Source organism: Medicago sativa, chromosome 7 (assembly GCF_051527215.1).
Source record: "Medicago sativa cultivar Bolivia chromosome 7, Bolivia_mono, whole genome shotgun sequence".
Classification (NCBI taxonomy): domain Eukaryota; kingdom Viridiplantae; phylum Streptophyta; class Magnoliopsida; order Fabales; family Fabaceae; genus Medicago; species Medicago sativa.
Genome location: NC_140755.1, coordinates 92,119,430 through 92,142,842, shown reverse-complemented (window position 1 = coordinate 92,142,842; position 23,413 = coordinate 92,119,430). Strand labels below are relative to the sequence as shown.

Sequence of the window (23,413 nt, the reverse complement as noted above, 5' to 3'; positions counted from 1 at the left end):
AATCACACAATTCCAAAGGAGGACTAATCATGTACGGTAAAAAAGACTAGGGAATACAAGTTAGAAAATATGGGAGATCAAAATAATAGTTTTTTTTTAAAGGAAAAATAATATAAAAGGTTTTTTTTTTTTTGAAGGAAATAGGGTTAAATATGTTTTTGGTCCCTATAAATATGTCAACTTTTCGTTTTAGTCCCTCTAAAATTTTCCTTCAACTTTCAGTCCCTATAAAATTATATATAAGGTGAATAAGTGGGGTGTCCGGGGTTCCAACCCCGACCCCTGCATATAATAATGCATTGTCCTACCAACTGAGTTATGTTCACGGGACATCAAATATATATTTTAATTGAAAGATATAATTTATTTTATTTTTAAAAAATATGTCCAACAATGTTAAGTTAAATGAACTAACTTTCGAGAATACATACCTTCTTATTCATGCTTCTAGATACCTCTACATAATTGTTGAAACGAATCAATTAAACTAAATGACCGCAACGAGCGACAAAACTTTGTTTACAAAATTTTAAGGTGTAGCCGCATTTCTTTAACGTTGAATTTAAATTCAAGACTTCCAATTAAGTTAAAAGAGATATAAACCATCTCATCTGAAACTCTTGAGTTGAAGAATAAAACCACTTACAGAGTGGATTAAAATATAATCAATATAATAGCTTCATATTTTAAAAGATGCAATAAAAATCCAACAAAAAAAAAATGGACATCCCACGTTTTTTAGTCGCGCGTGAGTGTGTGTATATCTCTATTTGGATTGATGGAATAGAACAAAACGGAGTAGAATGGAACAAAAACTTCATTCCACTCTTTGATTATTTTATGACGGACCGTAACACACTTTTTATTTCATTGTTTGGAAAGTGGGTGTGGAACGGAATGAATTATATTTTTATTCTATTATCACCCTTAGGTAGATTTTTTTTTTTTAAGGAACTTTTAGATAGAATTAATAGTTAAATCTTAAAGTTGTCTTTTTCTCTTTGATTTTTATACTTTCTGATTTTTGAATTTAATTAGTTTAGTGTGATGAAGTTTTCTATTATTTTTAACCGAAATGTAAACTAGCATATCGAAAATTCATGGTTTGGCATAAGAAGTGATGCACTTGTTTTTTAATAAAGACATAAAAATGGGTTTGGCTGATAAAAAATTAACACATGAAAATGGGTTTTTAATAAAGACATGAGAAACAATAACACATGAAAAATGTAAATTAATATATGATGGATTGTTAATGAGATGGTTGTTAGATAAAAAAGTATTAGGCTTAAGTTATTGGGCCTTTATATTAGTAAGTTAGAGTCGAATATGTTTTAGAGTATTACTTTTCCCACCCTATGGCCTCCTCGCGCGCCCTGTAAAAATTCCAAAAAAACCCCTGGTCCGGATTACATTTTCCGGACAAGATTGTTAGAGTTTTCGGATTATACAATCCGGACCAATTCGATAGGCATATTTTGTGTCTTTCTTTGATGTCAAGTGTCTCTGTTGACCGTTATACGACCCCTGCATAAGCTGAAAAGCAATTGCAGGGGTCGTATGAGCGGTCAACAATGACCATGACACCACAAATCTCGTAAAAAACTAAATACATACGACGAAAATTGAAGAAAAGTGGTGAAGTGTCTTCTGGAAAACAGAATCCGGAACAGATGTTATACGCTTTTTTGTGTCTTTCTTTGATGTCAAAGGTCTCTGTTGAACGTTATATGAACCCCACACAAGCTGCAATGCAATTGCAGGGTTCATAGGAACGGTCGACAATGACCATGACACCACAAACACTCCTACAAAACTTAAAAAATTTGAAGAGAATGGAAGAAAATAGGTGAAGTGAAGAATGATGGTGTTTGTTGAAGATGGAAGCCTATTTATAGCCATAAACACGTCCTATGTCATTAATACAGTCAATGAAAACGTGTTAGTGGTTGTAACCGTCCAACCACTAATTGATGACACTCTTTCAAAAGAAGCCAAGCAATCTTTCAAAAGAAGCCAATGCTGAAGCATTCCGGATTATACAATCCGGAATGTCCTTCGCCCTACAAAGAAGTGCAAACGTTCCCCTCGTTCACCATAAGAGCACCATAATCGCACTAATCCGAAAAATATATTCCGGAATTTGATGGATCATTCCGGATTGTATATTCCGGAACGCCTCAGTGCCATGGCCGGTGGTCTGCCACACGCGTTTTTTACTGTGGTCAAGTCAAAAACGTGTTTTACCAGGTTTTTTTGACTGCATTTATTCCTTCCCAACCGTTTTTCACCCACCCCTCCCTATAAATACCCTTCCAAACCCCACCATTTCTCACACCATCCCTCTACTCCTCTTCTTCCTTCTACAACCATGGTTTTCCATCGTTGGCCTTTCATAGATAAGGGTCTCGTTGAAAACTTTCAGGGTTTGTATGAACGGTCAATGAGGATGGAACCGCGCTGCAACAAAGCGCGGTTCATCTGAGGGTCATGTGGGTCAGTGTGGTTATTAGCTTCGCCTGCCTGGGCTTAAGTGTGAGCACCCTCTTCCCTCCTCCTCCGGTTTTCCTCCAATAGCCAAGTTACTGCTATGTCCGATCACATAGCAGTGGTTAGGCTCTTAGGAGATTAGAATTAGGCTCTTAGGAGATTAGAAATAGGCTTTTAGGAGATTAGAAATAGATTTAGGATGTTATGTAATAAGCTTAAAAAGCTTGAAAATTATTGTAATGTATTGTTCATATATTAATAAAATGAGTTGTTTTTATGTTTGTGTCTTTTTATTAATGTTTTTTATTTTATTCGCATTTTATTTTACGAATTGTAGAGCTTAAAATTGCAAAAGTTCTGCTAAAATACATATCCGGATTTTAAAATCCGGAGACATCTGAAAATTACTAATAAATTCCGGATTACGGAATCCGGACAAGGGATAAAATTGGAAAAAAAATAGGGCGCGCGAGGAAAGCCATAGGGTGGGAAAAGTAATACTCTATGTTTTATTATATATTCTCTTATAATCTTATTGGGCCTTTATATTAGTAAGTTAGAGTCGATTATGTTTTATTATATATTCTCTTATAATCTTTTGTAATGTTAAGCTATTGTTATTCTAATGAAACCCTAACTGTCTTTGTTGTTATCTATCTTTCTCTATTTTGTATCTGTATTGTTAACATGGTATCGAGAGCTTGCTTCGATCCTCCTTGAAAAGATCTGTTGCTTCCGCTATTTAGTTCCCAAAAGAGATTGGGAATATGTTTTTGTGAAGGTATTTTCGTTCTCTATATTTAGTTTGTGTGAATTAATTTTGGTTCGGTTGAAGAAATAGTGCATACATCTTTGTATTGGTCTGATTGTTATGTTTGAAGGGAAATCTATACATACTCGAAGGAAAAAGAAACTCACGGCTTGGAATCATTAGTAAATTGGATTTTGCTTGGAGTTATTGTTCGGTTGGAATTATTGTTTTGCAAATATCATGGATAGCAAGAATGTTGGATTTTGGTTATCGTTACTTCAGCAGGGGCGGACCTGGACTGGGCACACTGTGGCAAGTGTCACACCAGTCCAGACCGAACTATATATTTTTTTTAATTTTTTAGCTAAATATTATCTTATATAAATTAAATTTTGTCACTTAACCACATCTGTATGATGGTATCTAGTGGCAAACGTGCGCCCCTTTCAAACGTGCGCCCCTTTCATCAAGGGAACCTCGGTTCGATTCCTGCAATGCACATTTCCTGCAATGCACATTTTATTTTCCTGCAATGCACATTTTATTTTTTTTTATTTTTTAACTTTTATTTTAACTAATAATACTATAAAAAATGCAAAAAGCAAGTGTTGAACCGCATCACCTATTTTTTTTATTTTTTAACTTTTATTTTAACTAATAATACTATAAAAAATGCAAAAAGCAAGTGTTGAACCGCATCACCTAAAGTAAAATCCATTCATATATACCATTAATCTATACAATTGTTTTATGAATATTGTTGTGAGAAATAATATATAACACAACCTGCACAACTCAAAAAAAAAATATATAAGACAACCTACAAAAAAAAATTGTGCCACACTGGTTTTGTGAGGCCAGGTCCGCCCCTGTACTTCAGTGATAATGGTTATCTATTGATTGTGGATTTGGATTTTGATATCTTTCAAGGAAATAATGATATTTGCTTTCAGTGGTGTACTATACTTTGATTCGTTGATCTGATTGGTATACATGGATGCAAATCATCATTGTTCCAATTCCACTTACGGTGCTATTTGTGAGTCATTCTTTGATCAACAATAATTTGGTTAAGGTTGGTGGCTTTTTTGTTTGAGTTTTATGTTCGGGTATGTCTCCTATTTTTTTTTATTTGGGTCTAGTTCTCTATGTGTGGGTCCTTTTTTTAGTCTTCCTGTGTTTGTGTTTGGTTAATTGGTTGTTCGTCTCTGTTTGTCTCCATATGCTTTGGTTCAGCTTGTCATGGTTTGTTTGGTTTTGTTCGTTTTGGTTCTTCAAGTTGTCTTGATTTAGTTTTGTTCGGTTTAGTTTGGTTCAATTTGTTTGGTTGTTGGGTGAGTCAAAATAGTGCTCACAATTGGTTTGTTCGCTTGTTTGTTTGGTGGGTCAAGTGCTCACAATTTGGTTGCTTGGTGAGTAGAGTTTTCACATTTGGTTGTTTGGTGAGTCGAGTGCTCACAATTTGGTTTCTTCTCCCCCCTTCTGATTCTTCAATTTGGTTGTATGGTGAGTCTAGTTCTCACATTTGGTTGTTTGGTGAGTCGAATGCTCACAATTTGGTTTCTTCCCCCCCTTTTTGATTCTTCAATTTGGTTGTTTGGTGAGTTAGTTCTCACATTTGGTTGTTTGGTGAGTCGAGTGCTCACATTTGGTTTCTTCTCCCCCTTTTGCCTTTTGATTCTTCTGATTGATTGCACTTCTCCCCCCTTTTGATTCTTCTGATTGCGCTTCTCCCACTTTTGATGATTCTCTGCTTGCTCCTCTATTGGTTCTTCTGTATGACTGCTTCTCTCTATCGGTTCTTTTGTTTGGATGGTTCTCTCTTTGATTGGCTGATGGTGATGGTTCTTGCTGCTCTCTCTAATAACTCACTTTGGTTGCTGCTCTCCAATGGTTTTGTTACGAGCTGATTTGGTTTATTTTTCTGGGTTAATTTGTAACAAGCTTAAAGCTTAGTAAGCTTCTGCTTGAGGGGTCATGTTAAAACTTTATATTATTTAGTATGTTTTTCGTATTTTGTTTGACAAACTCACAATGCTTCTTGTTGACTCATTGTGAGTTTGTCAAACAAAATACGAAAAACATACTAAATAATATAAAGTTTTAACAATGGCGTGATTCAACGAGTTTTAAGAATCACAAACAAAGCACATGTGAACGTTGGAACAAAGCACATGTGAACCTTGAAAGCAACAAGAATACAAGCAATTGAGAAATAGAGAGAAAAAAACGAGAAATAAAGGGATGGAGAATTGTTTATGAAACAAAAATAGGGATAAAAGACTAATTATTCAATTAAAATGTTTCATTCTATTACATACACCTCAAATTAGGGGAACGAAAAATAGAAAGAAATGATGATATAAGACAAAATGGATTTCATTGTATTTCATACCATTTCCATTCATTTTAAACAAATTCAAATATTAGCGCATGACTCTATACCACCCTATTCCATTCATTATTCAATTAAAATGTTTCATTCTATTACATACACCTCAAATTAGGGGAACGAAAAATAGAAAGAAATGATGATATAAGACAGAATGGATTTCATTGTATTTCATACCATTTCCATTCATTTTAAACAAATTCAAATATTAGAGCATGACTCTATACCACCCTATATTCCATTCAATTCCATCATATTTGATCGATCCAAATATTCCATCATATTTCATTTCACATTTTTCTCTAATTGGACTTAATGTTGTTGTCTCCGCGAATGATTGGCGGTAGTAGTACTTTTTTGTGTACAACCCTGCGTGGAGCATCCACTAACTACATTGATTAATCCATATTAGAGAATTTAATTGACCATCTTTGATAAACCTCTTAACCATTTCTTCATATGTAATACCCCCGTTCTGCTATTGCTTGATGTTGATAAAAATTATGACACACCAAGCATTGGCACCAGAGTTTACAAATTTATTTGTTCCCTTTGACCAAGAATATTCTCTGTTTTGTTTTAGTTTATTATAACTATTGATTTGATCTGTACTAAATTAATAACATCAATCTTCTCTTGTTTTGTATGGCTGGCCACAACTCTTGCAATTGAAGCAGATTTACACCTGTCTTCTTTATGTGCTGCCCTGAAAGAGACCTCCACTGCATTAATCATTAGCACACGGCTAAGCCTTCAAAGTAAACCTATTCTTCACTTATTTTCTATATTAAGCAATGTCCCCATTACTAGCACTAGTTTTATTTTCATTTCAGGTGGCTGAAATATATATTTTTCCATTGATCACTTTTCATTTTAAATTCCAGTGTGTTTATTTTACAAAAAAAAATCGCCATTATAAAGAATAACTTTTGTTACATTTATAGTGGAAATCACGTCTTTAATAATACTGATTTGGATATTTTTTCACTCACTTTCTTCTTTCTTTACTAGTACTTTTGATGTTTCTTATATTTATTAGGCACATAGAGAAGGAGATAAGATCTAATGGATCAACATGTAATCTTGGTCACACATTTTAAAAGCACTTATATTTCTTAATAACCAAGAAAATATTGCAAGTTCAGTAAATTTAGTCTAGTACTCCACGTGTCTTCTTCCAATGGACTCTGAGCACTAGTTGAAGTGATTGTGTCTTTTTTTTTTGGGAATTAGTCACTTTAGTCCCTGAATGGGGAACGATTCGTCAATTTAGTCCCTGAATGCAAATAAATTGCAAAATAGTCCCTGAATGTAGACTTTGTTAGTCAATTTAGTCCTTGAATGCAGACTCCGTTAGTCAATTTAGTCCCTGAATGTAGACTTCGTTAGTCACTTTAGTCCCTGAAATTGACCATGCAGGGACTGTTTTGCATATTATCTGCATTCATGGACTACATTGACGAATCGTTCCCCATTCAGGGACTAAAGTGACTAATTCCCCTTTTTTTTTTGCTGTAGCAAATTTGGATTCCTCTTGTTGTGTTTTTTTTATTCAATACATAATTGGTACATTTTTTTTTATTAATCTAATGTATAAAAACCTAGAACATTTAATGAAATAAGTGAGCACACAAGTGTGGTGATGCATGAACATTACTCCATATACTATTATACTACTATATTAATATATTACTATGTGATTGCTAAGTTGAGTAAGTTCCATATCATAAACACTGACTGCATCAGATCAGATACTTATGCAAAGGGAGAAAAATAAGATTATTTTTCCCTTTTGCGGCTAACAATCGAGAACACACACAAACCATGGTATTTATGGACTTAGATACATTGTTAATATTAATTGATTTTCCACTTTCAGTTTCACTTGTCTTTCCCCGTATGAGATAAACATGATGCAGAACTTTGGGAGAGGATATGCATTGCAATTGGCAAACAAAAGAACAAAGTGCAGTGTGGGGGTCTATCCAAAATTTGATAATTTTTAATGAACTTTCAATTTGGTTTCTCTATTTTTTTATCTTAAATATAGAAATCTGATCTTAAGTATAAAAATATAATAAGAGGAGTCTTTAAACTATTTTTATAGTTTTTAGGTCATCAAGTTAGTTCCCTCAACTATCACTCTTTTATTTTTTAAAACAACTCAGGTGTGTGTTTGGTTTGACGTTTCCACAACATACACGCACTCTATTTAAATTTTCGCTGTGATTTTCACAAACTACAAAGTTTAGCTTTCACTTTATTTGATTTTCTGCTGTGATTAGTAAGTCACAGCAGAAAATAATTCCGTGACTAAACAAGAGAGTGATAATTATGGAGTAAACAATTAGATTGAAAATTTTCCTCAAAAGATAGAGATGTCATAATCTCATTTGCTAAAGACTAAAGTCATATGTGGGGACAAAAGATGTATCACACATATCCCAATAAACTTCTGTCTCACACTTTAAAGTCTTAAACTTTTCTCTTCATTCATATTTCATACCACAAATCGGATTCAGTACTCATCATAAGAATTCCCTTTTTAATTCCTTTGATCAGAACTATACAAAGGTCTCAAGGTATATTTTTTCACCTAATAAGATTCTAACATTAGATTTATGAATCATGAGGTATATACAACCCAATTCAACCTCAATACTTCCCATGATTTCTTTTCTTGAGTACTGATTTCAGAAACATCAAACAAACAATCAAGAATCCAAAAGCTGCAACTCCTCCCACAGCAAGAGCAACTGTCCTCTCTGTGTGTGGATTCCCTCCTGATCCTAATCAACATCAAATCAAACACAACAAAATTTTAATCTTTATATTAAATTCTTATTAAACAAATTAACAACCACAACCACATGTCCAAATCTTAAAAAAAAAAAACCACCTACCCATATCCTAGATAGATTCATTCCCAAAACACATTCTCAAATCACCTAATACCATTTGGTCCAATATTTAAATCTAATCAGACAAACAACAACTGATATCAGCACTTCACAAACTCATATAATCATATCAAATCAAATAACATACATTATCACATTTTCCCCACCATTAAAAAATTAATGAAAATCCACTTTTTTCTTAATTAAGACTATCTAGCATTAAAATTATAATTTCTAAAAGATACAGTCATAAACATGAACATATATTGAACACAATCCATAGATATTCTAATGCATGTTTGAATTTACAACGAGTTTGACGAAATCATCAATTTTGACAAAATTACTAATTCACTGTCAATCCAAACATGGAGATGGATAAATAGATGGTAATTTACTACCTGAAGAGGAAGAAGTTGTGGAAACTCCATTAGGATAAAAGCTGTAACTGATAAAGCAGCTAAAAAGATAAATCTGAGCAGAAATTGAATCACCACACTCCAATTTAGCTTGTTCTTCAGCACTCTTAATACAATTACCACAATCATCATTACCCAAACTACTCTCACACTGTCCCAAAACATACAAAGACGAATAGCTCCCTGTATAGAACAAAGTCCCACCACTCTTCACACCATTCTCCACCATTCCAAACGCTGAATCTCTCTTTGCTTCAAACCCAACACCATCATTCACCTTCTTCGAACCACAAACCTTGTACAACAATTGTGTCTGCGGAACTTGCCTGAATCCAACAACCTCGTATCTTAAATAACATCCATTGAGCTGAATCCTGGCCGCTGCAACTTCACCACAAAGCTTGCTTATCTTGCTTGGAATCTTGCTGACACAAAGATAACAATCAGAAGCTGAAAGGTCACCTCTGCATTGGTAAACTCCGGTGACTGCGTTCTGGCCGTCACCGGTGGTAGTGGCCGCGAAAGTTTTCTGTCCTGATGCTGCAACAAGAGAGGATAACAACGTTTGCAGATTCTCTGAAGCTTGTTGTGCTAGTTTTTGCTCTGAACAACCTTTGTAAACAACGTTGGTGTTATCGGTGGTGAAAACTAGTGATGAAAAATTGAGCAGAATGAGAAATGAGAGTGTTTGTTTTGTTCTAAGGCTATGTTTGGATTGATGGAATGTAATGGAATGGAGTGGTATGGAGTGGTATGAGGTTATGTTCCATTGTTTGGATTTCTAAAAATTGGATGGAATGGTATGGAACATGATGGAATCCATTCCATCCCATACCACCATCTTTCTCTATTTTTCATTCCCCCCAATTTGGGAGGTATGCAATGGAATGGAACCACTTAATTCTATTATTACTCTTTTATCCCTATTTTATTACTTCATCACTGTACTGATTCTCCTGCTTCTGCTCTAGTGTTACGCTATGCACATATTTCTTCTTGTTCAGTTTTTATGTTTGTTGTCTTGCAATCTCGTTGATTGTATCATTTCAACCAATTTTGTTAAATTCGATATTTTTTCCTTAAACCTGTGAGTATTATCAATTATATGAATTGAGACAAATGAATGTTCTTCCCCTTTCCCAGCATTAGATCGATGGATTACTGAAACAATCTCATACTAACAACTACAATGATCTAGTTTTATTAAATACTATATTAAAATTGTTCATAACATATAACTCTTTCTATATTAAAATTATTAAACGGATAAAAAATTTACAAGGCTTTCCTTTGCTTTCCGTCATGTTTTTTTAATCTTAAATTGATTATTTCCATAAAAATAACATGTTTTAATATTATATAATAGTCTTTTTATAAGGGTAAAATTGGAATAAAAAAGTTATAACTCATTCCATTCCATCAATTTTCCAAACAATGGAATGAGAAATCTGTTCCGCTCCGTCGTAATATACCCAAACAGAGGAATGGACTCTCTATTCCATTCCATTCCACTCCACTCCATTCCATCATATTCCATTCCGCTCCATTCCGTTATGTTCCATCAATCCAAACAGAGCCTAAGGATACCCATTTGTGAGATTGGAAAGAAAGTGACGTTTTTTTTGTTGGGTTTTCACTCACTTTGATGATGAGTATTTGTAGGTTGTACTATTTGTAGGTTTTTATTTTGTGTTTGTTTTCTTTTGGTTCTGAGTTTGTATTCTTGTTTTTATATGCAACCACCTTGTACTACTTGCATCATCATGAGTGCCGTTATGGTTTATTTTCTTCTCATCCTTAACTTTTACATTCTTTTGTTTTTATAAAAAAAAAAAATGATCTGTTCTTCTTCTTTTTTAAAAGGAAAAAAAAAACACACACACTTTTATTTATTGACATTTATGTAAAATCTACCAAATAAACGTGAAATCTACATGACCTTTTTATTTTTTTGAACAGGAGATCTAGTAGTACTTTATTTAATAACACTCGTTTAATAAAAGAATGAATATGCTAAAAATATTTAAATCTATGTTTGACTGAGAGAGATGTGATTAAAATATGGAACTTTTTAACCTGAAAAGGAGCGTGTTCGTCTTGAGTTATTGGAGTTTTAATTAAAAATTTGGGAAGTGATTAGTGATTACTGATTATGGTCTGAAAAGGATTGAGACCTGATGATCCTCTTTTTGTTGCAAACTTTTTCACATTAAGTAAAGTAAGTCTGTGAGATTATTTTGACCAGAAAGCCAAAAAAATGAACGAGTAATAATTTTTGTGGTAAAAAAGCAGACCCCTTTCATGTGTGGTCCCGGTTGTAACGTGTGGGTCCTCTTCGTATTAAATTACCATTGAGGCTTTGAGTCATGAAATATTTGTGTATATTTATTGTTTCAAATTTATTTTCTTTCTTTTTTTAGGCAATGTTTTTTAAGGGAAAATGCTAAGAAGTGTTTGAAGGATATTCTTTAAGACTTTTGAATAATAATTTGAAACATTCGTTAACAATTCTTTTTTAATTTTTAAATTGTGTCTTGTTAATGTTAATTTTTGTACTAAAGAGACTTGTTAAATATTTTTTAAGTACTAGTAAAAAAAAATTGTTAAAAATAACGATTCTTAATTTTTAAGGGAATAGAATGCACCATTTTTTAGACAATAGATCTATAATGATTTTCTTAACACGTCCACTCTTCTGTCATTGTTATAAGCAAAATTCATATTTATATATAAACTACATACATCATTTATTAAATGAATCTAAAATATGATTTTTTAATTATGATAATGACTGAATGGTGTACTATCTTAACAATGTATTCAATTGCAAGTTTGTTAACCATTATTAAGTGGCTTTCACCTTTTCACAAGGTCGCATCAAACTTATGCAACTCGAGCATATTTTGCTTTAATAATAGAAAAATTAAACAAATTTTATGAAACTTAGATAGGAATAGATAGACATATAATCAATCAAGGGTGAGTTTATGCCTAATGCACTTAATCAACATTCAAGATATTTTCATTAAAGCAAAAGTAAATAACAATTGATGCATATAATAAGAAGGGTATAAATTACTCATTCCATTCAAAATATTTACGATACAATGATCATAATATAACCTTAATCTTATGTATGAGTTATGAGATAGAATATCTAATTTGAAAAATAAGTGAGTGATTGCTTAACTGTCGCTTGTTCTCCCTCCTCGTAAACCCTGACTTTTTCCGTCATCCTCTATCAAGAACGTGTGTTGTATTTTGATTTTATTTTCTATTGTGAATAGGGTGTTGATGTATATGCATGGGCGAGTCTAAAATGGTTCCTAGTGTATTCTTAAATGAAATACTACAAGAATATTTCACTCTACTTTCTATTAGAGGTAATCAAAATTGATTGTCAAAATCCTTGTTGGAGGCATCGTTATAATCATCACATATCTATTTCGCACCAGGTCATCCATTTCACAGTAAAATTTTGTTGAAATGGGTTAGTATTTTAAAAAAAAAGATGAAACGGGCCAAGCGACGCTTATGTGCCTGCTGCTACATGAAAAGTTTAGGGTCACATGAACTATTAAACTGGTTAATTTTTAAGGAAAATAATTGCAAATATTCTAGGGACATTCTTTAAGAAATCAAGGTTAATAATAATTTGTTGGAATGTCTCTAGTCAACTTTTAAAAATATAAGGGTCGGTTTCAATGTAAAAAGCCTTCTTTTAAATTCTTAACAAGTGTCATAAGATGTCGATAGAACACTTGTTAGTATGACTAATTTTTTAATCATAGACCTCTAAATCTTAAATAAGCAATACAAATAACTTAAAAAATGTACGACATCCAAGTGAAGTGTAGGCCTTTTGAAAAGTTACTTTTTTTTTATAATAGCAAATAACATAATAAGATAACAAATAATACACTTAAAATAATAATAGTAAAAATAATATGTCATTAAATATTCAGTCAAAAAAAATATGTCATTAAATATTGTTTTAGTTAATGTATGATACTTATATGTATGTGTGTATAGTGGTGGCTCTGAGCATGCTCGGGATAAACGACCGCTCATAGCCCCACATTTAGAGGCACCATTTCTTCAGTAATACATATATCTATACTATATATCAAAGGAATATACGGTTTTGAGTTAATTTTTTCACTTTCAATTATATTTTTAACAAATTTGTCTAACAAAATGTTATATTGTTGGTGTTATTTAATAATATAAGAATTTATATTATATTTATTATATTTTTTTTGTCATTAAACAAAATAAGTATAGTTTATTACAATATGATGATGCATAATATATGTATGATTTTAAGCAAAATCAAAATAACTTTAATCTAAATTAAAATCTCATAAAAACTATTGTTCATAATTTATATGTATAAAAACAATAAAAAGAGAAGATAAACAGACATAGAGCTCCCGTTTGAATGGTAGTTACATATAAATATTTAGAGCGTCACTGTTTTTTTTTTTTTTGAATAACACTATATGTTAATAGCTACGAGTATAATAACTTTCAGTCAAATAAAAAAACAATTTTTTTTTGTGATTACGTGTTTGCAAAATTGTATTTTCTTTTTACGCTTGTATGCGACAAAAAAAAAGGAAAAGAAAAGGGAGAAAATACAAAAGAATTCGTGAAGATAAACGAGAGACCAAGCAAATAATTACTAATATTGATGATGCTCACCGTAAATTGATAACCCATGTAATCTATAAAATATTGGTACATTATAAACTTTTATGCTATTTTTGTATATTTTAAAAAGAATTAGCTATTTGAATTTTGATATATATATATATATATATATATATATATATATATATATAATACATATGTAATAGAATTTGAAGTTTACAATTACTTTATACTTCATATATATATAATATTTATTTTCATATGACTTGCATGACTCAAATTAAATAGTCATGTTTGATACATTAAAAATGAAGAAGATATGATATTCTTTAGCAAGGTATGTTGTTGGTGTCGTGCATGTAGTTGGTGATGTTTTGTGGTTATTATACATGACTCATTAAGTCACATTTAATTCATGAAAATAGGAAAAATCAAACGCGTGTGATTTATATAGTATTGAGAATTATTTTTTAATTTAAAATTATGTTTAAATAGATTTTTGATCCCTACGAAATTTTCAAATTTTGATCTTTAGTTCCTCTGATATTTTTCATCGACTTTCCCCAAATATTTTCTATCACCACTTATGGTCTTTACTTTTAAGTAAACTTGCATGCATTCTTCGAAAGTTTGAATTGCTCTTTTGTAGTTTTGTTTGGTACATTATAAAAACATCTCTTGCAAAATTATAATTTTTTAAGAAAGGATGGATTAATTTTTTTAATCATTATCACTTAAAAATTCATACGTAACTAATACTTAAAATATTTAGTTCATTTTTCTAATTAGGAGGTCACGCAAAAAGCTCTATTGACACCTACCATTTTCTTACAAGCACCTCAAGCTATAAAAAATACCCCCAACGACAAATAGTTATCGTTTGATGCTAATCGATGGTTATAAACCGTTCATTGGAACGAGAATCAACAATCGTTCACAAGAACAATAGTTAGGATGCACTTTCGGGAATAACACAATAGTAGTAGGAGAAACTCGAAATTGGCCAAATTTTGCACTACTTACACTCATACACTTTCAAACACTCGTTCATACGAACAATACAAATAGCCAAACATGAAATTATTTCGATTAGCAGTTAGATGCACACACACACTTAAACACTTTCAAACACTCATCAACGTTCAAAATGCATAAATTTTTAAGTCTTTCATTCTAAAGTGAAAAATAATTGTTTGGGCATTACAATACCAATGCATGAAAAAAAAATCAGAATGAAAAAATAATTATCTAAAAGGCTTCCTCGTTCGTGCAAATTGATATTGAGTGGCCTCCAATGTTTCATCCAGGAATACATGGTCTTTACTAATTTGTTTTTTGATAATTGTTTCACGGGAATGATCTGTCATATGAACGAGAACATTCTTGTATCACGGATAAATAAAGCAGTAACATTGAAAGACAAATTAACAAACAGACGAGATTTGGCTTTACAAGAATACTCAACTTTTGAATCATTTACATCAAAATCAAGACATTCATACTGCCTCACAAAAAGAAGACATTTAATCATGCATTGATTCTTGGTAAAATGAAGGAAAAAATGTGATGACACTAGGTCACACCTTACTTTTAGAGCATTTTTTTTGTAATTCCAATGGAGTTCAGGTGTTGTTGGCACAAGATAAAGGCTACAAAGAGCAGAATTCATACTTGAAGGAAGCCTGAAATCGTACTCCGATTTCAGAGCATCGTAGCCCGATTTCATGACCTGATGGGAAGCTGCAGCTACGTAAAAAATCGGGCTCCGATTCTTTATTATCGGGCTCCGATTTGAAGGAGCGTGTGACATTAATTTGACTTTTAATGAAAAATCGGGCTCCGATTTTACACATCGGGCTCCGATTTTGGCGAACCCAGAACTGAAATTATAAAAGCCAAGTTGTTTTATGTGGAAGGGGTTCGAAATTTTTGGGAAGAAATCACACTTTTGGAGCTGGATCACTGAGCAAACGGTGGAATCCCACCAAAACTCATAGCCGGTCATCATTTACATGTAATGAATTCTCTTTTGTATTTAGTTATTTGTGCTTAAGCCATGAGTAGCTAGATCTATTGTGACTAGGTCTTGAGATGATTCTGTATTAGCTTCACTGATGTAACCTGAAACTCTTGTCGTTTTATGAATATTAATCTAGTTTATTCAATATAACTTGTTCTTAATGCTTTTATGATATTGACACTATATAATCGATCCTAGGGTTTACTTGACTACTGATAATAGCTTGAAACTCGGACATAGTTATATTGTTCAATCTAACGGATGATCTAGGGATGGAAAGTTGTTAGATTGTGATAGTTGAATTAACGGACTCAATAGCCTTTGATGATTGTAGGTTCACCTAAGGAATTAGGGAATTATGATTAGATAAGCGAACTTAGGATCAAGGGATTGACCTAAGTTAATGTGTTAATTTGTCGTTTACTTTGTAATATTCGTAAAACATAAGGATCAGGTTGCTAGTAAGTGAAATACAGATGAATCGAATGACCTAGTCATCTTTCTAAATTGATTTTAAACCAAACTTATTTACTTTGTTATTTCAAATTATCATTGAAATCAACCCGACTGCCTAGGGCAACCCCATATTTACACATCTTAACAATAGCATTATTGTTTAGTCGAAATCAAAACAGTCCCTGTGGATACGAATTATTTTATTACTTCGATATTAATTAGTACACTTGCTAATTTTCTATCAAGTTTTTGGCGCCGTTGCCGGGGACTGTTGATTAATTTCAACGAGGCAACAACGTTAATTGTTAAGATTTCTGTCATTTAAATTTTTATCTGTAATTAAAAAAAAAATATCTGTTTATTGTTGTGGTGCAGTGCTACTAAGGTATTCTTTTGCTGTGTATGCGAGGTAGAGTCCGACCTGAGGACTTGCAGTTCAATCCGGAGATCGAAAAGACCGCAAGAGCTAATCGAAAAGCAGTTCGGTTAGCTAAAATAGCTGAGAGTACAAGCCAAGGTTCTTCATCAACGGAAAGTCAGGACGTTGAATCTGAACCTGAAGTCATAATCATGGGAGACGCACAACCACAAAGACCTATGATGGGGGACTATGGATTGGATGCCAACCGTGGCCATCTAACTCATGTCTTCCAACCAGCCAACCCGGTAGCTTTTGACATTAAGAGTTCTGTCCAACAAAACCTTAAGGAGAACCAATATGATGGGCGCGATGACAGAAGCCCTCATGAGCATCTGAGCCATTTCCATGAAACTTGTCAGTTTTGTGTGCCGCCCGGTAATGTCACCGAGAGCCAAAAGAAGCTTAGACTATTCCCTTTTACTCTAACCGGTAGAGCCAAAGATTGGTTGTTGTCCATACCTAGTGGAACCATTCAAACTTGGGATGAGCTTGAGCTTAAATTCCTTAAGAGATTTTTCCCTATGTCAAAATACTGGGAGAAGAAACATGAGATCACCAACTTTAAACAAGGGGAGGGTGAGACCTTGTATGATGCTTGGGAGCGTTTTAACCTTTTGCTGAAGAGATGTCCTGCACATGGCTTAGATGAAAAATCTTATCTTCAAGTCTTTACCGAAGGGTTAACCGCTAACCATAGAATGTTCTTAGATGCATCTTCAGGTGGAAGTATGAGAACCAAAACTGATCACGAAGTCCGAGACCTGATAGAGAACATGACCCAAAATGAGCATCGAGCTGATGCTGAGAAAAAGAAGAGGGGAATGTTTGAGGTGAGTGACAACACTGCTTTCTTGGCCAATCAAGCAGCCATGAACAAACACCTTGAAACCTTGTCTAAACAAGTCCAAGCCATAACTTTGGGACAAACACAAGCCCAACATGCCCAAGTACAACAAGTGCAACAAAGGTGTGATTTTTGCCAAGGAGATCATCCAAATGGTGAGTGTACCTTAGAGGGATCCAGTGAGGAAGCCAATTTCATGGGAAATTATCAAAAAAATAATCCCTACTCTAACACTTACAATCCTGGATATTCCAAACATCCTAACCTGAGTTACTCCAACACAAATACCCTTAACCCTCTTCTTCCTAACCCTCAACGCCAACAACCGCAGCAACAACAAAGACCCCTAGCAGCTTGGGAAGAGGCCATGACCAAATTCATGCAAATGACTCAAACCAATTTGGAGGAGATGAAAGCAAGCCAGGAAGCTGAAAGGAAAAATAATGAGGCAGCCCGAAAAATGTTTGAAACTCAAATTGGGCAGATGGCAAAACAGATGGCTGAGCACACTAAGGGAGGATTTTCAGGCAACACTCAAGACAATCCAAAGAACAATGAGAGTTGCAAGGCTATTGAGTTGAGAAGTAAGAAGGTGTTGACACCTTTACCCCAAAAGGTGACTAAAAAGAATGAAACAGTTGAAGTGGAGGAGTATGAACAAGAAGTAGTTGAAAATGATAAGGGCGTAGTTGAAAATGAACATGAAGAAAAAAATAAAGAGGGAGAAAAAAATGAGAAGTTGATTGATGAGGAGTCTATGTTGAGGAAGACGAAGAGCCAGCTCCTTGAAGAGGGTGAGAAGAAACAAGTTGTCCCTCCGTATGTGAAATTGCCTTATCCACATCTATCAAAGAAGAAAGAGAAGGAGGCTGGTCAATTCAAAAAGTTTATGGAGCTGTTGTCTCAACTACAAGTGAACATTCCTTTTAGTGAGGCCATTGAACAGATGCCGTTGTATGCAAAGTTTATGAAGGACTTGCTAACCGGAAGAAGGAAACCTAGAGATGGTGAAAACATTGCCTTGTCAGAAAATTGCAGTGCCATCCTTCAAAGGAAGCTACCTCCTAAATTGAAAGACCCAGGCGCTTTTACCATCCCTTGCACTATTGGAAAGGTGAATGTTAGAAGAGCACTATGTGACTTGGGGGCTAGCATTAATCTGATGCCGCTCTCTATGATGAAAAAGTTAGGATGCGGGGAGCCCAAACCAACAAAGATGACTCTTACACTTGCCGACCGATCTATTTCTCATCCTTATGGAGTGTTGGAAGATGTATTGGTAAAGGTAAATGATATGATGTTTCCTGCTGATTTTGTAATATTAGACATGGAGGAAGACGATGAGACACCATTGTTGTTGGGAAGACCTTTCTTAGCAACGGGGAGAGCCTTGATTGATGTTGAGATGGGAGAATTGATACTTAGGTTTCAGAATGAACAGGTTGTATTTAATATTTTTGAGGCCATGAAGCATAGGAATGATCATCCTCAGTGCTATAGGATTGATGTTATTGATAATCTGGTTGATGAGACAAATCAAGAGGTGACTCCTATGCAACCCTTAGAAAGAGTGATGGCAAATTCAATTGAAGTTGGTGAGAAGGACACTAATGATGAAGTGGATGAGTGTGTGCAGCAATTGAAGGCATTAAAAGTTGAATCCTCAAGCAGGAAATTTGAAGTTTTAGAAGCAAAAAGTGAGGAGAAATCAGCTGCACCAGAATTGAAAGAACTTCCATCTCATTTGAAGTATGTGTTTTTAAGTGAAGATGCCAGCCATCCAGCTATCATAAGTAGCACCTTATCGCCTCTTGAAGAAGAAAAATTGATGAGAGTTCTTAAAGAAAACAAGGCAGCTCTTGGGTGGCACATATCAGATTTAAAGGGAATCAGTCCAGCCTATTGTATGCATAAAATTCATTTGGAGGCTGAATATAAACCGGTGGTCCAACCCCAAAGGCGCCTTAACCCCACTATGAAAGAGGTGGTCAAGAAAGAAGTCCTTAAGTTGTTGAATGCAGGCATGATTTACTCAATTTCAGATAGTGCATGGGTAAGTCCGGTGCATGTGGTACCTAAGAAAGGAGGGATGACCGTGGTGGCAAACGAAAAGAATGAGTTGATTCCCACTCGGACGGTGACAGGTTGGAGGATGTGCATCGACTACCGTAGGCTGAATCAGGCTACTAGGAAGGACCATTTTCCGTTACCTTTCATGGACCAGATGTTGGAGAGGTTTGCTGGACAGGCCTTCTATTGTTTTTTGGATGGATATTCGGGGTACAACCAGATTGCGGTGTCTCCGGAGGATCAAGAGAAGACAGCGTTCACATGTCCGTTTGGTGTGTTCGCCTATCGAAGAATGCCCTTTGGATTGTGCAATGCACCAGCCACTTTCCAAAGGTGCATGCTGGCCATCTTTGCAGACTTGCTGGAGAAGAACATAGAGGTATTTATGGATGACTTTTCTGTTTTCGGTAAATCTTTTGATGATTGTTTACATCACTTGGATGTTGTTCTTAAGAGATGCATCGAAACTAACCTTGTTTTAAACTGGGAAAAATGTCACTTTATGGTGACTGAAGGTATAGTTTTGGGCCATAAAATCTCTGGGAAAGGCATCCAAGTTGATCAAGCCAAGATTGAGGTTATAGAGAAACTTCCTCCTCCCATCAATGTGAAGGGGGTGAGGAGTTTCTAGAGGCATGCTGGTTTTTATCGGCGATTTATAAAAGATTTTTCAAAAATTGCTAAGCCCCTCTGTAACCTCCTTGTTAAAGAAAATGATTTTGTTTTTGATGCTGAATGTTTAGAATCGTTTTCTATAATTAAGAAGAAGTTGGTCACTGCGCCGGTAATCATTGCACCAAATTGGGATCTCCCATTTGAACTGATGTGTGATGCAAGTGATTACGCGGTTGGAGCAGTGCTTGGCCAACGCCATGAGAAATTTTTCCATGCCATCTATTATGCAAGCAAGGTTTTAAACGAAAACCAAGTCAATTATGCAACTACCGAGAAAGAGTTGCTTGCTATAATATTTGCTTTGGAAAAATTTCGATCGTATCTAATTGGATCCAAAGTGGTTATTTTCACAGATCATGCAACACTAAAATTTTTGCTTACAAAGGGGGACTCTAAACCCCGATTGCTGAGATGGATACTCTTATTACAAGAGTTTGATGTGGAAATCCGAGATAAGAAGGGAGTAGAGAATGTGGTGGCTGATCACCTCTCCCGGTTGGAGAATGAAGAAGTTACAAAAAAGGAGAAGGCCATTGAGGCCGAATTCCCAGATGAGAAGTTGTTTGTGGTAGCTGAGAGGCCATGGTTTGCAGACATGGCAAATTTTAAAGCAGGGAATTTGATTCCCGAAGATTTCACATATCAGCAGAAGAAGAAATTCTTCAAGGAGGCTAATTTTTATGTGTGGGATGACCCATATTTATTTAGAACTAATGCTGATGGTTTGTTGCGTAGATGTGTTGCAGGTGATGAAGTAAAAAGTATCATGTGGCACTGCCATAGCTCAGCTTATGGAGGCCACCACAGCGGTGAAAGAACCGCAGCCAAGATATTGCAAAGCGGCTTTTGGTGGCCAACCTTATTTAAGGATTGCCACGAATTTGTCAAACAATGCGATAAATGTCAGAGAACAGGTAACATCTCTAGGAGGAATGAAATGCCCCTCAAGGGAATCCTTGAGATTGAACCATTTGATTGTTGGGGCATCGATTTCATGGGTCCATTCCCATCCTCCTATTCTCACCTCTATATCCTTGTTTGTGTTGATTATGTGACTAAATGGGTGGAAGCAATTTCTTGCATGGCTAATGATGCCCATACTGTAGTGAACTTTTTAAAGAAAAATATCTTTCCTAGGTTTGGAACCCCTAGAGTCTTGATGATGGGGGGAAGCACTTTTGCAATAAGTACTTGGAAAGTGTTCTTTCAAAATATAATGTTAAGCACAAAGTTGCTACTCCCTATCATCCTCAGACTAGTGGGCAGGTTGAAGTGTCAAATAGACAGTTGAAACAAATTCTAGAGAAGACAGTAGCATCATCTAGAAAAGATTGGTCAAAGAAACTTGATGATGCATTGTGGGCTTATAGAACTGCCTTTAAGACTCCTATTGGTTTTTCACCATATCAATTAGTTTACGGAAAGTCCTGTCACCTACCAGTTGAGTTAGAGCATAAAGCCTATTGGGCTATCAAGTTTTTAAATTTTGACCAAACTCTAGCTGGTAAGGAAAGACTCCTTAAACTAAATGAATTGGAGGAAATGAGGCTGCGAGCGTATGAAAATGCGCTAATTTACAAGGAAAGAACAAAGAAATATCATGACCGCAACCTTGTCAATAGGGAGTTTTATGCTGGGCAACCAGTTTTATTATTCAATTCGCGGTTGAAGTTGTTTCCAGGTAAATTGAAGTCCAAATGGTCGGGACCGTTCATAGTAAAAGAGGTGTCACAACATGGAGCTGTAGAGGTGATGACACCTGATGGTGAGAGGAGCTTTAAGGTAAATGGGCAAAGGTTAAAACCCTATCATGGAGGTGACATGCCCAAAGAAAGAGTGGGCCTGGTACTATCCGACCTTTAAAAGGTCGTCAGAAGTCAAGCTAATGACGGAAAACGAGCGCTGAGTGGGAGGCAACCCACTGTTTATATGTTCGGGTAATTTTACGTTTTCTTATGTGTTGAAAAAAAAAAAAAAAAGTGTGGAAGCAAAAGAGAAATCGTAGTCCGATTTTAAAATATCGGGCTACGATTTGCTGTCTCCATTAGAACTTTGCTTTCGTAAAAAATCGGAGTCCGATATCCCTAAATCGGACTACGATTTTTCTTACAAAAAAAAAAAAAACATCGGACTACGATCACGTATCATCGTACCCCGATATTTCACACTTGAAAAAGTTTTGATACGTAAAAAATCGGGCTCCGATTTTAGGGAATCGGGCTCCGATTTTTCTGGAACTGCACAATTTCTGACCGTTACAACCAACCATCGGACTCCGATTTTCACCATCGGGCTCCGATTTTCCTGTGCCTATATATACCTCAACACATTCATTTTCTTCACAAACGAAAATTGCAGCGAAGCTCTGCTGAAATTTCGCCCTGAACCGTAAACCACCATTTCTAACACCACATCTTCCAATTCATCATCTTCTTAACCACACCTTTTCATCATAACCTTTCAAATTCATCACTACCACCAATTAACCCATCTTTGACTTTCAAGTTCACACACTTTCTTAGACCCATTTCATCAAACACATTCTATACCAACAACATTCTCCACCCAAACCGCTCAAATGGCTAGAACATCCGACAACACCGAAGTACAACCACGTAAACGTACCCGAAACCAAACCAAAGCATCCTCATCAAACCCTCCACCACCCAATCAAAACCCAACTCAAACACCGCAAACCCAACCGCCCTCGTATCGGAGATTCAAAGATGAAAAGGCTGAGGAAAGATTCAAGGTCATTCAGGAATTGGAGTTCACCGGTGAGCGTGCTTTTGATCTCACTAAACTGACTGGGTACAACACCTTTGAGAGGACATTGCGAGAGAAAGGATGGGAAAATTTGAATGCTATGGTGGGCAAGACAAGCAACAAGTCAATCGCAATGGAGTACTTTGCAAATGCTGTCTGTGAAAAAGAGGGAAGCTATGTATCTCAAGTGCGAGGGAAGAATGTTGACTTTAGTCCCCGTGCGATAAACCGTGCTTTGGGACTACCTGTACCGACTGTTTGTGATGTTGAAAGGAGAAGGACATCCGGGAATTGGCCTCGGGGACAAGAGGCGTGGGATGAGCTACTCATAGGGCTGATGAAAGAAGGAAAAGGTTGGATAAGGAAACACCCGACGAACAACCCTCAGAGGCTTGATACTGCCGATTTGCTTCCGATTCCGAGGGCGTGGGCATCGTTCATTCTATCAACTATTGCGAGTACTTCCGCTGCTGCTGAAATGATTCTGGCCCGTGCTTTTATTCTATTGGTTTTATTCTCTGAGCAGGAACAGATGGATGTCGGGAAGTTGATGGCG

General features: G+C 35.2%; 2 protein-coding genes and 1 non-coding gene across 3 annotated transcripts; 1 reads left to right on the top strand and 2 right to left on the bottom strand.

Moving 5' to 3' along the window:
• Positions 1 to 8,099: 8,099 nt before the first annotated feature.
• On the bottom strand, positions 8,100 to 15,863 carry PDLP1 (plasmodesmata-located protein 1). Its single transcript, XM_085729422.1, has 3 exons — positions 15,831 to 15,863; positions 8,935 to 9,733; positions 8,100 to 8,422 (listed from the first exon to the last, which is right to left on the bottom strand). The coding sequence occupies exons 1-3, from the start codon at positions 15,861 to 15,863 to the stop codon at positions 8,289 to 8,291; spliced, it is 966 nt and encodes a 321-aa protein (XP_085585548.1). The 3' UTR covers positions 8,100 to 8,288.
• Positions 15,864 to 16,202: 339 nt separating this feature from the next.
• On the top strand, positions 16,203 to 21,954 carry LOC146910281 (uncharacterized). The gene is made up of 5 exons (XM_085729421.1): positions 16,203 to 18,916; positions 19,052 to 19,823; positions 19,932 to 20,032; positions 20,180 to 21,193; positions 21,346 to 21,954. Exons 1-5 carry the CDS (start codon positions 16,484 to 16,486, stop codon positions 21,952 to 21,954), a joined length of 4,929 nt encoding a protein of 1,642 aa, XP_085585547.1. The 5' UTR covers positions 16,203 to 16,483.
• Positions 17,039 to 17,145, bottom strand: LOC146910282 (small nucleolar RNA R71). Its single transcript, XR_015020916.1, has one exon. It is a non-coding gene; the product is annotated as a small nucleolar RNA R71 (small nucleolar RNA).
• Positions 21,955 to 23,413: the final 1,459 nt, after the last annotated feature.

What these genes read in the sequence shown, in the direction of transcription:
- PDLP1 (XM_085729422.1), bottom strand. Translation starts at nt 15,863, where the DNA reads ATGTCCGAGTTTCAAGCTATTATCAGTAGTCAA. An exon ending in AAGCTATTATCAGTAGTCAA is followed by an intron (nt 9,734 to 15,830) that starts GTAAACCCTAGG and finishes TCCAATTTTTAG; the next exon opens with AAATCCAAACAATGGAACAT. An exon ending in CACAACTTCTTCCTCTTCAG is followed by an intron (nt 8,423 to 8,934) that starts GTAGTAAATTAC and finishes GATGTTGATTAG; the next exon opens with GATCAGGAGGGAATCCACAC.
- LOC146910281 (XM_085729421.1), top strand. Translation starts at nt 16,484, where the DNA reads ATGCGAGGTAGAGTCCGACCTGAGGACTTGCAGTTCAATCCGGAGATC. An exon ending in CTATGCAACCCTTAGAAAGA is followed by an intron (nt 18,917 to 19,051) that starts GTGATGGCAAAT and finishes AAAAGTGAGGAG; the next exon opens with AAATCAGCTGCACCAGAATT. An exon ending in TGGCTAATGATGCCCATACT is followed by an intron (nt 21,194 to 21,345) that starts GTAGTGAACTTT and finishes TATCATCCTCAG; the next exon opens with ACTAGTGGGCAGGTTGAAGT.